The 15,434-nt window shown below is 39.8% G+C and overlaps 1 protein-coding gene across 5 annotated transcripts in view; it reads right to left on the reverse strand.

The window, feature by feature from the left end:
- Positions 1–9,338: 9,338 nt before the first annotated feature.
- Positions 9,339–15,434, reverse strand: part of carf.L (calcium responsive transcription factor L homeolog) — a 32,274-nt gene continuing 26,178 nt past the window's right edge. For all 5 annotated transcript variants that reach the window (XM_018236166.2, XM_018236165.2, XM_018236164.2 and 2 more), the window contains 4 exons: positions 13,726–13,801; positions 12,572–12,687; positions 11,475–11,973; positions 9,339–9,792 (listed from right to left, as the gene is read on the reverse strand). In XM_018236166.2, coding sequence (XP_018091655.1) covers positions 9,671–9,792; positions 11,475–11,973; positions 12,572–12,687; positions 13,726–13,801 — 813 coding nt within the window. In that variant the 3' untranslated portion in view covers positions 9,339–9,670. The remainder of the gene's footprint in view (positions 9,793–11,474; positions 11,974–12,571; positions 12,688–13,725; positions 13,802–15,434) is intronic.

The raw sequence follows: 15,434 nt of genomic DNA on the forward strand, positions 1-15,434 counted from the left end.
AGCCAGATCCAGCACTTGCACCTCTACTCTCTATAGTTCTAATTCCATTCTTTATTTAAAGTTCCAGCCATCAAGCATGCACAAAAATGTCAATTCATTAACAAAATGTCAATACCTGTATTAAAAAAATACTTTTCCCAATATTACATATTATTGTCCACTCCAAATAATAAATATGTATGACTATTGTTCTTCCATCGAGAGCACCATATTTATTTGAAGCTCCTCATTATTTGCTACAAGGGTAATGCTCTGGGGCAATTAATCTGTCTTTCAGGGCATCAGGATGTGTCCATAGGTACAGAAATCTCATTGATATTGTAACGGTTGGCACCCTGAATCTAGAACCAATGCCAATCACCCAGGTCTTGGCTCGTGCTTCTGCCTGTAGCAGCCGCCTTTGGCCTCGGGAGGAGCCCTCAGCTATTTAGATGCCGCCAGGTCTTAAAACGAGAGGTGCAAGACGAAAGGTTCTAAACCAGCCAATGGGCACAACTGTAGCTAAAGACTCTGGGCAGAAGGTCGTGGTACAAGACGTTCAAGGCAATAGAGTAGTCAGATCAGGCCAAGTCGGGGCAGGCAGAGAATAAACGTAGTCAGGCAGGCAAGGGTCAAACCAGGAAGCCAATCAGAGGGGTTAAGCAGAAGGTAGTCGGTATTCAGGCAAGGGTCCGGATCCAGAGGCAGGGGTCATAACAGGAATCAAATACAGATTAATCAGAAGCTCTAAAGCACAGAAGCACCAGGAACAAGATCCTTTAACGGGCAATGTGTAGAAATGCTTTGTGGCTTTAAATACTTTCAAATTTTGATCCACTGTGTGTGTGACATCAGCGCGCATGTGCAAACAAACCAGGAAGCGGCACGCCGCGCGCGTCTAACTATTACACTTTTGAGGCCCAGAGGCCACCAGGGTGAGTTATCACAGATATATTCTAGAAAAGCATTACATTGATAGGAGAGCTAATTGTTAGGATTCACAGTTTACCTACATATCTTCACCCGTTTAAAGCATCAGCTTCTTGCTTCTCGAAACACAGAAAAAAGAAGTAGGCGAAATATTCTGTTATGAATTATGATCCAGACATCTGATCTCCTAGTTACACAGGGACTGCATGATGTGGATTTGATCTTTGAACATTACATCATTTCAAAGCTATTCTTTTATTATCACAATACCTAATAAACTATCCTTGCAAACAGCGTAGTTTTGCATAGGGAATAGTATTTTCAAATGCAGAAACAGCATTGTATGTCTATTGGGATGAGCCAATTTTTTCATCTGATGCAGATTGACTCCAAGGAATTTGGAGCAAGAAAAAAAATGGGAAAAATGAATGATCCAATGCATTTCCTGAAATTTTGGCAAAATTTCACAATTTTCTAAAATTTTCGACGTGGTTCGGCAGTAACTATAGAGGTATTTTTCGTCTTACAGAGGGAAAGAAGAAATAGAAAAGGAGGGGTATGTCTGTATGTTATGTGCTTTATTTGAAACCTAGCATAAAGGAACATAAAGTAGGGGAGAATGGTAGGGCTGAAGACTTTTAGGTTGAACTTTTCGAACAGTGTAATGCATCAGGCAAATTAAGGGGGTTATTTATCAAAGGCCAAGTTTTAGAGTTTTTTTTAGACCTCGAATGAACTCAAACTCGATGGAAAACTCAAATAGAAAAAAACTCGAATCAGCAAGTTCATGGCTAACACTCCGAAAACTCCAATTGAGCAAACCCCTCTGAAAAAAAACTTTAACATTATGAAGGCTATTAACATCTTCAAATGGTTCAAGGGACCTCTACCATTGACTCCTACATCACCTTGACAGGTTTTAGATGGTGTATTTTTGATTCAAGCTATTTCCAGGGTCAAGGTATAATAAATCTTGAAAAAAGTTTTTTCAAAATAAAAATTATGGGTTTTTTTTTAATCCGAAAATGTGAATTTTTGTCCAAAAAAAATAAACTCCAAAACTCGAATTTTTGTGGAAAACATAACTTAACCTCTAATTATAGGAGTATGCTACCGGCTCGCTCATGTAAACTTTGATGTCAAGCTCCGGAAGGGCTGCACCATTTTCAGCACAATTGCATCAGACTCACATTAACACAAATGCGCAAGTGCATGAATGTCGAGTCAGGCAAATCTCCCCAGAAATGATGCTGAAATTATGAAGAAAAATGTAGTATTACGTGTAAAAAATAAAAAAACAATTGGGTCCAAAATTGCACTTTGCACGCCACACTCACACTAAGTTAATGACCCCGGTATTCTTATTTCTAATTAGGGATAGGTAACCATGGTTTCAACAGCTGTTGCACAATTCCAGTAGTTCCTGGAGTTGCTGGAAGTCTGGAAGCAGAGGAATAAGCATCATGTGTGGGCGTATAGCAACAGGGCAGATTAACTGAAAATCATCTGAGGATCACCGCTGGCTATAAAGACCCATAAAGATACACTCATTTGGTGAAGTCAACAAATTTCGCCACCTACACTCTGGGCCAAATCAGGCTTATCTGATGGTTTGGCCACGTGTCTATCGGGTTTCCTGCGAGCAGAAAAACTACCTATTAGGTCTGAAGTGGCCCATTCAACAGCTTGAAGGAACAGTAACACCAAAAAATGAAAGTGTTTTAAAGTAATGAAAATATAATGCAGTGTTGCCCTGCACTGGTAAAACTAATGTGTTTGCTTCAGAAACACTACTATAGTTCATATAAACAAGCTGCTGTGTAGCAGTGGTGGAAATCGAAAAAAGGCTATATGGTACAGGTTAAATAGTGGTAACAGATAACACCATTATGTTCTACAGAGCTTATCTCTTGTGTAACCTGAGCCTTACTCCTTTGAAGGGCAGCCCACATGGCTTCACAGCAGCTTATTTATATAAACAATAGTTGTGTTCCTGCAGCAAGAGCAACACTGCATTATATTTTCACAACTTTAAAACTCTTTTATTTTTTTATGTTACTGTTTCTTTAATAGAGAACTAAACCCCATAAATGAATAGGACTAAAAATGCCATGTTTTATATAAATTATTGCATGAGTTTCAGCTTGTCAATAGCAGCAATGATCCAGGACTTCAAACTTATCACAGGGGGTCACCATCTTGGAAAGTGTCTGTGACACTCACATGCTCAGTGGGCTCTGAGCAGCTGTCGAGAAGCTATACTTAGGGGTCGGCGCAAATTATCAAGCAGAAAATTAAGTTTGCATGTAATATAAACTGATGCTACAGGACTGTTTATTAAATTCTGATGCTAGTTGCACTGGTTTCTGTGCTGCCATGTAGTAATTATCTATATTAATGACTAATCAGCCTTATATTGTGACATTTCTATTCTAGTGTACTGTATATTGTGAGTGGGTCCCTAATGCTGGCCATAGACACACAGATCCTATCGTATGAATCGACGATTCGTACAATGTACGACATCTTTCGTCCTGCGGAGATCGGTCGTTTGGTCGATCGGTCGTTTGGTCGATCGGTCAGGTTTGACTTTGACCCGACCGATCCCGCCGGAGCCCATTGCTTCATACGGCCGAACAATCAGATTACCCCCGATATAGCCATGCTCGGTAATGGCATATCAGGGAAAGATCCGCTCGTTTGGCGATGTTGCCAAACGAACAGATCTTTGCGTCTATGGCCACTTTTAGCTCAGTTGCTGACAGCGGCACAGAGCATTTGCAGTGAATCAGCAGAAAAGAAGATGGGGAGCTACTGGGGCATCTTTGGAGACACATCTCTTTACTGCTAAAGGGCTGTGATTGCCTGGGGCTGGTGCAGAAGCCCAAAACATAATGTACAACATTTCTAGCCTACTTCTTTCCTTGTCCTTTAAATCTGCCGATGTATGGCCAGTGTAACTGCCCTTTTAGTAGAAGACATTAGCTGGCTATTTAGGAGAATTATTAAGAGGATCACTGCACCAAGTGGGTTAATGTCTTGATACATGATATTGAATTACCCAGTATTCAGAGCCATTATACAGCAGGTACAGTTCCCAGGTCTGGCTAGGATGGGTGTATGCTGTTAATATGAATCCCACATTAGACATTGGAAAGTTTTACATGACAAAAGGCACTCTATACGCCCCTGGTATTTAATATGCATGTTAACGTTGGATTTGCAGGGTAACGGGTAGGAAAGAATAAACTGTTTACAAACAGTATAAACTAATTTTCATTCAACTGAATAGACTTTTCAGAAAACAACGTAAGTAACAGTCCAGAAGTCAGCCCCTTCTTACAGTGAACAAGGCCATTCTGTGAGGTGTCCCCAGCATGAATAATTATGTGTCTGCCCTTAAACGTTTTATTGATTTTATTTTACTTCATGGGGTAGTTCTACTTTAAATTCACTTTTAGCTCGTTACAGAATGCCCTGTTATTAGCAACTTTTCAGTTGGTCTTCGTTTCTTGATTTCATAGTTATTTTAATGATTTGCCTTCCTCTTCTGCCCCAAACTAAACAAAACTGTTGCTTTGTGTGGCCTGATCTGTATTGTTAATATTAAGTTTTATTACTTATCCTTCTATTTATCCCACTCCTATTCAACTTCCGGCCACTCATTCAAACCACTGCCTGGCTGGTACCCTATAAGCAATTACTTTTGAACAGCCTAATACAGGGGTGCCCAGACTTTGTTACCTTGGGATCTACTCTCGACACCTGGTCCCCATCGGGAGATCTACCTGATCTACCCCCTGTTGGGCCCTCCCCCTATGAATCACACGCCAGAGTGCTGCCAACTTGCACGCTGTAAAATCCCCCCCTGCCCAGCCACCCATGATAACTGTTATCGTGGCTCCGGTGTGCCTCAAGGGGGTGCGATCGCATCCCTGGATATGCCACTGACAGGAGGGAGAAGGAACACAGCCATCCCCTTCATGCCCCCTAACTTGTGTATTATTCAGGGGCACACTGCAAGGAGCAGCAGGGAAAGACATCTGCAATGAGGCCCGGCAACCAAATAACAAAAGATTATGATATTGAAATTAATAAGTAGAGTCCTATATACATTCAAAAAGGATAGATTTATGCTTGCCCCTGGCCTAATATTTACTAGTAATTCATTCTTGTTTCATAAACAGGGTTTTTTTGAGAGTCACCCAATTATGAATATAGCATCTTTTGTAGGGATGCGCCGAATACGGATTTGGTTCGGGATTCAGCCTTTTTCAACAGGATTCGGATTCGGCCAAATCCTTCTGCCCGGCTGAATCCTAATTTGCGTATGAGATGACTAAAAAGGCAGGAATATCTTCAGCATAACCCCTATCAATAATATACTTTCCCTTATAAATATAACAAACATTGGTTGCATTATTAATATGGTTGCTTATTCTATGCATAAAATCCTTATTTAACATCTGTACTTCATTATATTTTCCTCAGGTGGAACATTCCAGAACATGTCGTGGCCCAGCTTGATGGTGAATTTGAAACCTGTGACGCTAGCTAACACTGATATACTTCAGTGGGGAATTAGAGAATCAGTACATGTATAGTATAGTAGTGCTGCAGTCAGTTCATAGACTGGGGTTACTATTGTGAGCCATTGCTATTATTGCCATAAGCCAATTCTGCATGTTATAATATGTGGAAAGTACTGTACAGCCAATACCATAGAGGCATTTAGCACTTATTAGTATATAGCAGTTTGGATCACATAAGGTACCAGGTTGCCACTGTTTACAGAATTGGAGCAATTGATTTCCATTTTACACCCCGCTGAGAGAGAGAAAGATGCACTGGGGGGAACCAAACTCATATTACATTTTATTTAAAGTAAAAATACTGACAAAGAATTTGCACCAGGTTGCCACCTGGCCGGTATTTTGCCGTCCTAGCCGTTATAACACCTGCCAAGGCCAGTATTCAGGTCTGGACTGGGAGTCAAAATAGGCCCTGGCATTCCAAGTACAGAGAGGCCCAATCAGCATCCCACCAGCCCACTAAATAGTGGCTTTTTGTGACATCTTATGGCAGCCCATCTGGCATTTGCCGGAACCCACAAATTGCCAGTCTGGGCCTGCCGATGTTACAAATTTAGTTGCCAGTAATTTGCAATACCCTTAAAAGACCAGTAACATAAAAAAAAAAAGTGTTTCTACTTAATGATTAAAAATAAAAAACACCAAGACAACTTTAAATTTGCAAAGTCTTTATTAAGAAATAACTTACTGATTTTCCGCTTGTGCTCCACTTCAACAGCGACAGGGCCACGCTCCAACGTGCGGCACTAAATTTCTCCTCCCTGGATATCTCCTATAGAAGGCAGGGAGGAGCGCCGCACGATGGATTGACGCCCTGTCGCCGTATCTGAAGAGGAGCGCTAGCAGATAATCTGTAAGTTATTTCTTAATAAAGACTTTGCAAATTTAAAGTCAAAAGTGTCTTGGTGTTTTTTTTTTGTTAAGTAGAAACAAATTTTTTTAAATTTTTTTTTATATGTTACTGGTTCTTTCTGTGGAACTTACCTTTCCTTCGTCTTCTTGGCATTGCGTGGTGTGGCCCGGCCCCTTTTTCGACACGACCCCCGCAGCTCCGCCCATGTTTGTGTCACATTTGGCCTCTTTTTGCATCATGGCCCGCACCTTTATTTCTCGCCCCCACCACTGGCCGGTAAATTTTTTTTGAAAAGGTGACAACCCTTGCACCAGGACTAGGCACTCATAACAACCAATCCGATTTTTGCTTTCAAGCAGGGGGCCAGTAAATTCTGCCTGCTGAGTTGCTATTGGTTAGTAGACCTGGCCAATCTTTGTGACTGATTATATAATACCCTAAATGGGGATTCATTGGTTTGCTGCTCTTTTGCTTTTCTCTGCACTTCAAGTCTGAGACAGATTATATTAATACCAGCAGTTGTTTCAGTAGCCAGGGGCACAAGTTTAGATCGACTCCTTTACATTCTCACACCTTGTGTATTGTATTAGTCTTGGCTTTCTGTTGTATATTCTCATTGTAGTACAAATAAGCTGGGAGAGGCCCAGGCTCTTTTCTGTATAGGCACTGACACATATCTGCACTCAATGTTTATTTGCTTCTACTGTTTGTGGTTTAAGAGGTATTTGTTTATCTATTATACCTCCAAATGTTGGCACAAATAAAGGCATGTCATTTTTAGACATAAAACAGTAATTATTAGATAATGCTTAAATGGCTGGTTCACGTTTAGGTTAACTTTTAGTATATGTGACAAACTGACAGCTTTCACAGGGAAATTCTGGGGGAATTAGCAAATGGCAGTTAAACAGCATAGGACAAAGGAGCAGAAATTAGTGACACACAAGTCTCTTCAAGGAAACACAGGTTTATTTTTCTCACTGTTTAAATGGAAACAGCCAATACACAGGGGTGACTATTGTAGCAAACAAACATAAAATAAAAACCTGGCCCACTGGGCGCTACCTTCACATGTTTGAAGCAGTCCCTGACTAGACTGGGCCCTTTGTGGACTACCAACAAAGCACTTGGCTTCACCCCTGTACTCACAAGACTCCTTATGGGAAAGCCCTCGGCCTCCTGGCTTCCCTAATTCCTTTGTGTGTACTCTAGCCACAGTCACGCTCAACCAGCTCACGCACCTGGTCTGCTTCATGCAGTGTAAGCAACACTCTCAGCTTGTCTGGGAATTCCCCACACAGCCAAGTCTCCTACCTGTGCCCTGCTGAGAGACACCATCTAATATTCTAATACTAGCCTTTCCCCAGGACAGCTCCAATGACAGAACCGGATCTGCGGAATAGGATACCTGGTTACTGAAGTCTTTAAACAGAGAACAGATTCTTCCTGGAGCTGACCTTGATCACTGGGGAGACATTAAAGTCTACAGCCACCTTTTTACACCTTTTCCTGGTCACTCTACCACACATGTTATAAAGTGACCAATTCTAAGCAACGTTTTAATTGGTCTTCATTATTTATATTTGCACTTTCCCTTTTGACTTTCCAGCTTTCAATTCTATAATTCTTCAATTCAATCATCAGACCCTCTTCGATTCGTATTCCAGTCTCTTGTTGAAATCAGTGCATGGTTACTAAGGTAATTTGGACCCTAGCAACCAGATTGCTGAAATTGCAAACTACAGAGCTGATGAATAAAAAGATAAATAATTCAAAAACCACAAATAATAAAAAATGGAAACCAATTGGAAATTGTCTCAGAATGTCACTCTCTACATACATCCTACTATAAGTGAACTCAAAGGTGAACAACCCCTTTAATATATATATATATATATATATATATATATATATATATATATATATATATATATATATATATATATATATATATATATATATATATATATATATATATATATATATATATATATATATATATATAGGATCATTACATGAGGAGAAAAAAATATTAACAGCAGACAGATATCAGACAGACATGTCTTTAGACTTTTATTTAACAAAAATCACCCAGGCTTTCCAGTTGCAAAACAAACATATTAACAACATTATTTGTCCCCAGGACTAAAATGTATACAACCAACTAACAGTGTGTAAGAATGGGATGTCATTAAAGGAATTGTACAGTGTAAAAATAAAAACTGGGTAAATAGATAGGTTGTGCAAAATAAAAAATGTTTCTAATATAGTTAGTTATCCAAAAATGTAATGTATAAAGGCTGGAGTGACTGGATGTGTAATATAATAGCTACAACACTACTTCCTGCTTTTCAGCTCTCTTGGTTTACACTGACTGGTTACCCTGGCTACCAGGCAGTAACCAATCAGAGACTTGAGGGGGGGCCACATGGGTCATATCTGTTGCTTTTGAATCTGAGCTGAATGCTGAGGGTCAATTACAAACTCACTGAACAGAAATGTACCATGTGGCCCCCCTTCAAGTCGCTGACTTAAGGTGGCCATACACGGATAGATCCGCTCGTTTGGCGATGTCGCCAAACGAGCGGATCTCCCTCCGATATGCCCACCTTGAGGTGGGCAATATCGGGCTGATCCGATCGTGGGCCCTAGGGCCCAACGATCGGATCCTAGCGTTCGCCAAACGGGCGGTCGGATCGCGGGACCGCATCAACGAACAGATGCGGCCGCGATCCGACGGGATTTTTAATCCCATCCGATCGAGATCTGGCCGACTTTCGGCCAGATCTCGATCGGGGAAGCCCGTCGGGGGCCCCCATACACGGGCCAATAAGCTGCCGACACGGTCTGTCGGCAGCTTTTATCGGCCCGTGTATGGCCACCTTAACTCAGAGTTATAGAGCTGAAAAGCAGGAAGTTGGATTCTGGCAGTTTTATTAGACATCTGTTCACTCCAGCCTTTATACATTACATTTTTTGCTAACTAACTATATTAGAAACATTTTTTATTTTGCACAGCCTATCTATTTACACAGTTTTTATTTTCACACTGAACTGTTCCTTTAAACCTCATTTAAAGGTGATGATGTGTGTAGATGCGTATACTTGTGATGTATTTCAGTGTTTATACAACTGGGTCCCTTCATTTCATTTAAGTTCACTGCTGAGATTTCCAGTACTTAGCCCAATGAATAATGAATAAAATAAAAAATGTATATTTATAGCTGCAGGTTTCCCTCAATATGAGGGCTCAAACAGAGTTCTGTCCCACAATAAACACCATGGGATGTGAGGATGGAACAAGTTTGTCTTCTGCTCACACCGGGGTTTGTGAATGTGTGGAGCTATCTTGTATAGCACTCAGCTGTACTTCAGATACCTCTTTATTTAACTCAACAACATCCTCTGTGCTAAATCCATTGGGAGCGTTTATTTCAACTGAAGAGAGAGAAAAAAGAAACAGTTAAGTATACAAAACAAACACACACAACACATCAGGGAGTTATTTTGTGCAAGAACAGTCAGGATAATACAGTGTTCCAGATGTAGAGAGACTAAACTCAGTAGCACAGAAACTATTGCTCAAAGAAGTGTGGGTAGGGACAGCAAGCTGCTACAAGAAAGATAATGAAAGCTCAGCAAATGATACTTGCTATTTTGTTGCAGCTGCAGATCAAGTTTCCCACTAAATAAAAACGTTTCAATATCTCCAACAAATACATTTTTAACAGTGGGAGAACTGGGAGAGTTTTAATCAATACAAAAGACTTTATTTTGACCATAGGTCTAGTGAGTAGTAACCCGACATATATATATATTTAATAACAGTCCTCGTGCCCATGTCTCCACTCTGAAAATGGATTTGGACAAAAAAAGATGAATTCCTATCTTACAGCCATTCATTTTTCTGCTCTTTTAAATTGTTTAGCCGATTGTTCAGCAGCTCTTCGGTTTGGAATTTCAACAGCTTGTTGCTAGGGTTCAATTTACTGTAGCAACCAGGCAGTGGTTTGAATAAGCATAGGACAGGGAACAGAAAGATTGTAGCTTCAACATTTTAATAGTTTTGACTGCTGTGATCTATGACCCCCCCCCCCCGGAAGTTAGAAAGAGGCAGTAGAGGAAGACCGATCATTCGCCGGCAAATTTTTGCGGCGGTTTTGCAAATTTATTCGCTGGCGTCGAATCGCGCAAATTCGCACCTGGTGAATAAATTTGCCCATCACTACAAATATCCTGTAGTTTTCTTTGTAAAGACAGCAAAATTCTTAAAGGAAAACTATACCCCCGAAACAATGTAGGTCTCGATAAAAATATATTGCACAAAACAGCTCATATGTAAACCCTGCTTCATGTAAATAAACCATTTTCATAATACAGGTATGGGACCTGTTATCCAGAATGCTCGGGACCTGGGGCTTTCCAGATAAGGGATCATTCTGTACCTTAAGTCTACCAGGAAATTGTGTAAATATTAAATAAACTCAATAGGCTGGTTTTGCTTCCAATAAGGATTAATTCAATCTTCATTTGGATCAAGTACAAGGTACTGTTTTATTATTACACAGAAAAAGGAAATCATTTTTAAAAAATCGGATTATTTGATTATAATGGAGTCTATGGGAAACAGCCTTTCCGTAATTCAGAGCTTTCTGGATAACGGATCCCATACCTGTAACATACTTTTCTAGTAGTATGTGCCATTGGGTAATCATAAATAGAAAATTGCCATTTTAAAAAATAAAGGATCCTGGGATCGTAAGATTCACTGAGCACACAAACAAACCATACATGTTAGGTCACATGAGCCAATTAACAGACAGAGTTGTGTCTTTTGCTTCCACACTTCTTCCTGTTACAGTTAGAGTTGAAGTATTTCTGGTCAGGTGATCTCAGAGGCAGCACACAGACCATCACGAAATGGTGGCTCAAGGCAAGAGATGTAAAAGGGCAATATTTACTTAAATATATATTCCAGTTTGGTAAGATTCTTTAATATGTCACTTAATATGATATAAACTATCTGTTGCTTAAATATTAATTTTGAGGGTATAGTTTTCCTTTAAGAGCAAATTTAAATTTTTTTTTGCAAAGGAGCATAGAATGAAATACTAACTTACCAATAGTTTGTTGGTTCTCTACAATCCTGATAGGAATAGGGTGGATGTCTCCCAGCAGAATTTGATGCACCTCTCCAGCCATTCCACTTGCCTCTTCCACTGTTACAATCTGGCCCATACTGACTAGGTTGTGGGCAGATGCAGGCAAACTAGTGATGGAGGACAGAGGGGAGTCATTCTGTTGACCGTGCAAATGACTGACCACCAAAGGATGACGGTTTCCTCCTGAGTCCAGCAGGCATGTAGAACTACCAATGGCAGGAGGGTGCACAGTGATCAGTGCCGCTGTCCCATCCGCTGATGCAAATGAAGGAGCAGTGGGATTTACGGTAATAAGTGCGGTTTTCCCATCAGAAGTTGTAAATGATTGGTCCGTAGGGTTAACTGTAATAAGTGCAGTTTTCCCTTCAGCTGGTAGAAAGGACGGACCTAATGGATTCACAGTGATAAGAGCGGTTTTGCCATCTGCTGATGTAAAGGATGGTTGCAACTGGAGTCCCTTCAAAAACAAAGGCTTAAAAAGTAATCACACAAAAAGCACTGCTTCTGCATTTCTGCACAATTACACAGACGTGTATCTTTGGCATAAGTTTTCATACTACATATTTAAGAAAAACTGTCAGTAACTGCAAAAAGAAATGGCTCTGTAGTTACAACACTTGATTGAGATTTAGGGATTTCTCTGACCCCTCCTTATACCATGGAAAGCTTCTGTATCTCTCCGAAGTTAGACTGTAAGCTCTGTGAGACAGGAATTCTATGTACCTGAAAAGACTAAGTAAAGTGCGTCCCTGTTCTTTTTAGATAATAGGCCAGATTCAATAAACCTTTTCTCACTGAACTGAATTTGGCCCAAAGTCAAAATAAAGATTTTATGTGGACTAACGATATTAAATTACATTTGGAAAATAGCAAAGGAAGCTGAAAACGTGTATAATGTGCCTCTTCTTCATGCAGTTTATAACACATAGACATAAGACACTTTTGGGAAATATTAGATTAGAGCACAGGTATCAGTTGACATCTTGTAGTCTTAAATGCTATTAACTATTTCTAATTGCTTACGTGCCACCTGTCTTCCTCACCAAAGTACTCACCTGTAGCTGCGCAAAGATTTTGGGTTGCAATGAGGTCAGGGAAGAGATCAGCTGAGCTGTGTCTTGGCAAACATCCTCTGAGGGTGGATTCTCCACCTTCAATAAAGTTTCCTGTTCTAAGATAGAAATCAGATAAATAACTTGCATTTTTTTTAATATATATCATACCTTTAGGTAATGTAGTCTTTGCATTTATGTACAGAATTCAACCAAACTTGTAAAATGATAAAATAATTAAGACAAATGCCATATTGCACCAGAGATGTGTCTCCCCAGCAGCCAAACAGTCTACAGAGACTGCCAGTGCCTGCAGCTTTGGGAGGTCTTGTGCTGTTCAGCAGCTTAATAGTAATATTAATAATACTGGATAAAATCTCATGGTTTCAGGGAATTTTAATTCATTTTAATGTTTTGATGTAAGCAGTGAGCAAACAGTAGTTGATTTGAAAAAGTCAATAGATGTGACTGTATCTAGTATAAGGGTCAGGGCACACAGGCAGATTCAGGGAGATAAGTCGGCCAGCGACAAATCTCCTCTTCTTCGGGGCAACTAATCTCCCCGAACTGCCTTGCCGCCGGCTAAAATGTAAATCGCCGGCGGGATGGCACTCAGATCACTTTGTTTTCCGAAGTCACCCAAAGTTGCCTCACGTGCCATCTCACCGGCGATTTACATTTTAGCCGGCGGGAAGGGAGTTCGGGGAGATTAGTCTGCCTGTGTGCCCTGACCCTAAGAGTTACAATTGCCATTTTGATTGGATTAGTGGAAGAGTTTATATGCGGAGGACTTCCCACACCAGTCAGTTGAACTGCTCGGATGAGTAGTGAAACGTCTTCAATGATTACTCAGCAAGTCCAGTTGTTTTAGAATCACCTATACTAGATATATCATAACCTGGATGAATGAAAATCTTCATAGTCAGATGTAACTGTACACACCCATAAGCCACATTTTTCCAGGGAATATAGCTATTAGAAAAGGTACCATACTATATATTCTTGGGCTGTAAAACGTATTAAAGAATTGTTACACAAGTATCTCGACACTTCATACCTGACGAATGGTAGGGATATAAAGACTATTTAAAACACCACTTAGAGATAGATAGTTATAATACCTTATTCAATATGTCTGAGATTGTTATAAATATTACCTTCCTGTTGAAGCGGTCCAAATGTTACAGTAACCATTTCATTAAGAACATTTCCACTGTCAGCAGTCCACTGGATCTAAAAAAAAAAACCACAATGACAACATAGTATATGGTTAAGGCTCTATCTTATGGAGCTAGCTAGAGCTGCAGACTTTAGAGAAGTATTTTGAAGTGCATGGGGTTATGCCAGTAGGTAAGTTTAGTGACATCACTTTTATTGTTTCAGGGTGGCACATAAGGCAAATGATGGCATATCAAAATATCGCTTTCACTACCCGCAGCGTTCACTCATGGGGCAAATTTACGACGTCAGACATTATTTCCTAGCGAATATGTGTATTTATCAAAATGTGAAACTTTGTCTTGGCAAATGAGCGCTGGTGTACTTTCACCAACAAAAATTCACCAGAGTAAAAGTTTCTAGGTGAATTTTCGGTGGCGTTATATTTTTCCTAGCAAAACTTCATTAACTTACTTACATTGACATCAATTTAAATATGGCAGGTACATACAGGTCATATGTATGTATTTATTAGTGATGTTGGTGAAATTGCTGGAAGTGGCCAATAACATTTATTTATTATAACATTTATTTAACACCACTTGTAAACATAATCCCACATTAATATATGAAACAACATCAGCTTTTTGTCTTTTTTATGGCTTTTTGGCAAACAGGATATGATGTCACTGACATAATAATGTTGTAGATGTAGCTTCATCTTATCAATTCATCGAGTAGAAGGTAACGTTTTGAAAAGTTCACACCTTAATAAATCTGCAGATTAACGATCGTTCATCTGAGAGAAAATTTGCCTGGCAAAATGGTGGGAAACTTCTCTAGCGCTGAGCTTTTTTGTTACAGAATTGTCGCTTTGCTCTTTAGTAAATTTGCCCCATTGTCTAGTAATCAGAGGGATCTCAGCCCCATAAGCCAAATACTTTGCAACCTGGTCAGTTGTGCTATTCCCTCTCCCCAAGCCAACAAGATGAAGCCAAGCACACAGATTTCCTTGTACTTCCTTCCCATTTTAAACGGGACCTTCCTTTCTTTTTAAAATGAAGCCTATTTTGCTATTTTTCCTACTGACTCTTTGTTGGGATTATACTGCTACATATGTTTCAATAAATACAATGTTGCTATCATTGTTTATTGATCATAATTAGAACAGGGCATTACCTGTGTCTAATGCAAATCTTAATGCAAATCTTAGATATAATCTTCTAGGATCTGTTACTTATCACGTTTCTTCTGCTTTTGCTGATTTAGGGTATTGCCAGCAAAGCTGTATCCCGTGACTGGATGTGCGAGAAAAGCAGGCTTTTATTCCTGTCTAGTGACACATATACAGTTTTCTTCATTTGAGGAAAATGTTTATAGCCCCCCTCCTCCATCCCATGTGCATTACCATCACTACACCCACATGGTGGATTTTGGACAGAAAAAGCACACTAATGTTTTCTGCCAGAAATCTGCCATATCTACACTTCCTGATATGGGTCATATCTACACTTCCTCCAGGAAGAAACGTCTTCCTGTTATTAAGGTTTATACTTTTCTGACCTTCTGAGTGGACAGTTACCTTTCAGTTAATTTTCCTTTTGGATATTTTTTTTTTTCTTAGATATATCTACGAGTAAAATGGTATTAACTTTGACCTGATGCCTGTTTTTCCCCTAAGGTTAAAATGAACATTTTGTTATTAAAC

This window comes from Xenopus laevis, chromosome 9_10L (genome assembly GCF_017654675.1).
Source record: "Xenopus laevis strain J_2021 chromosome 9_10L, Xenopus_laevis_v10.1, whole genome shotgun sequence".
Lineage (NCBI taxonomy): Eukaryota > Metazoa > Chordata > Amphibia > Anura > Pipidae > Xenopus > Xenopus laevis.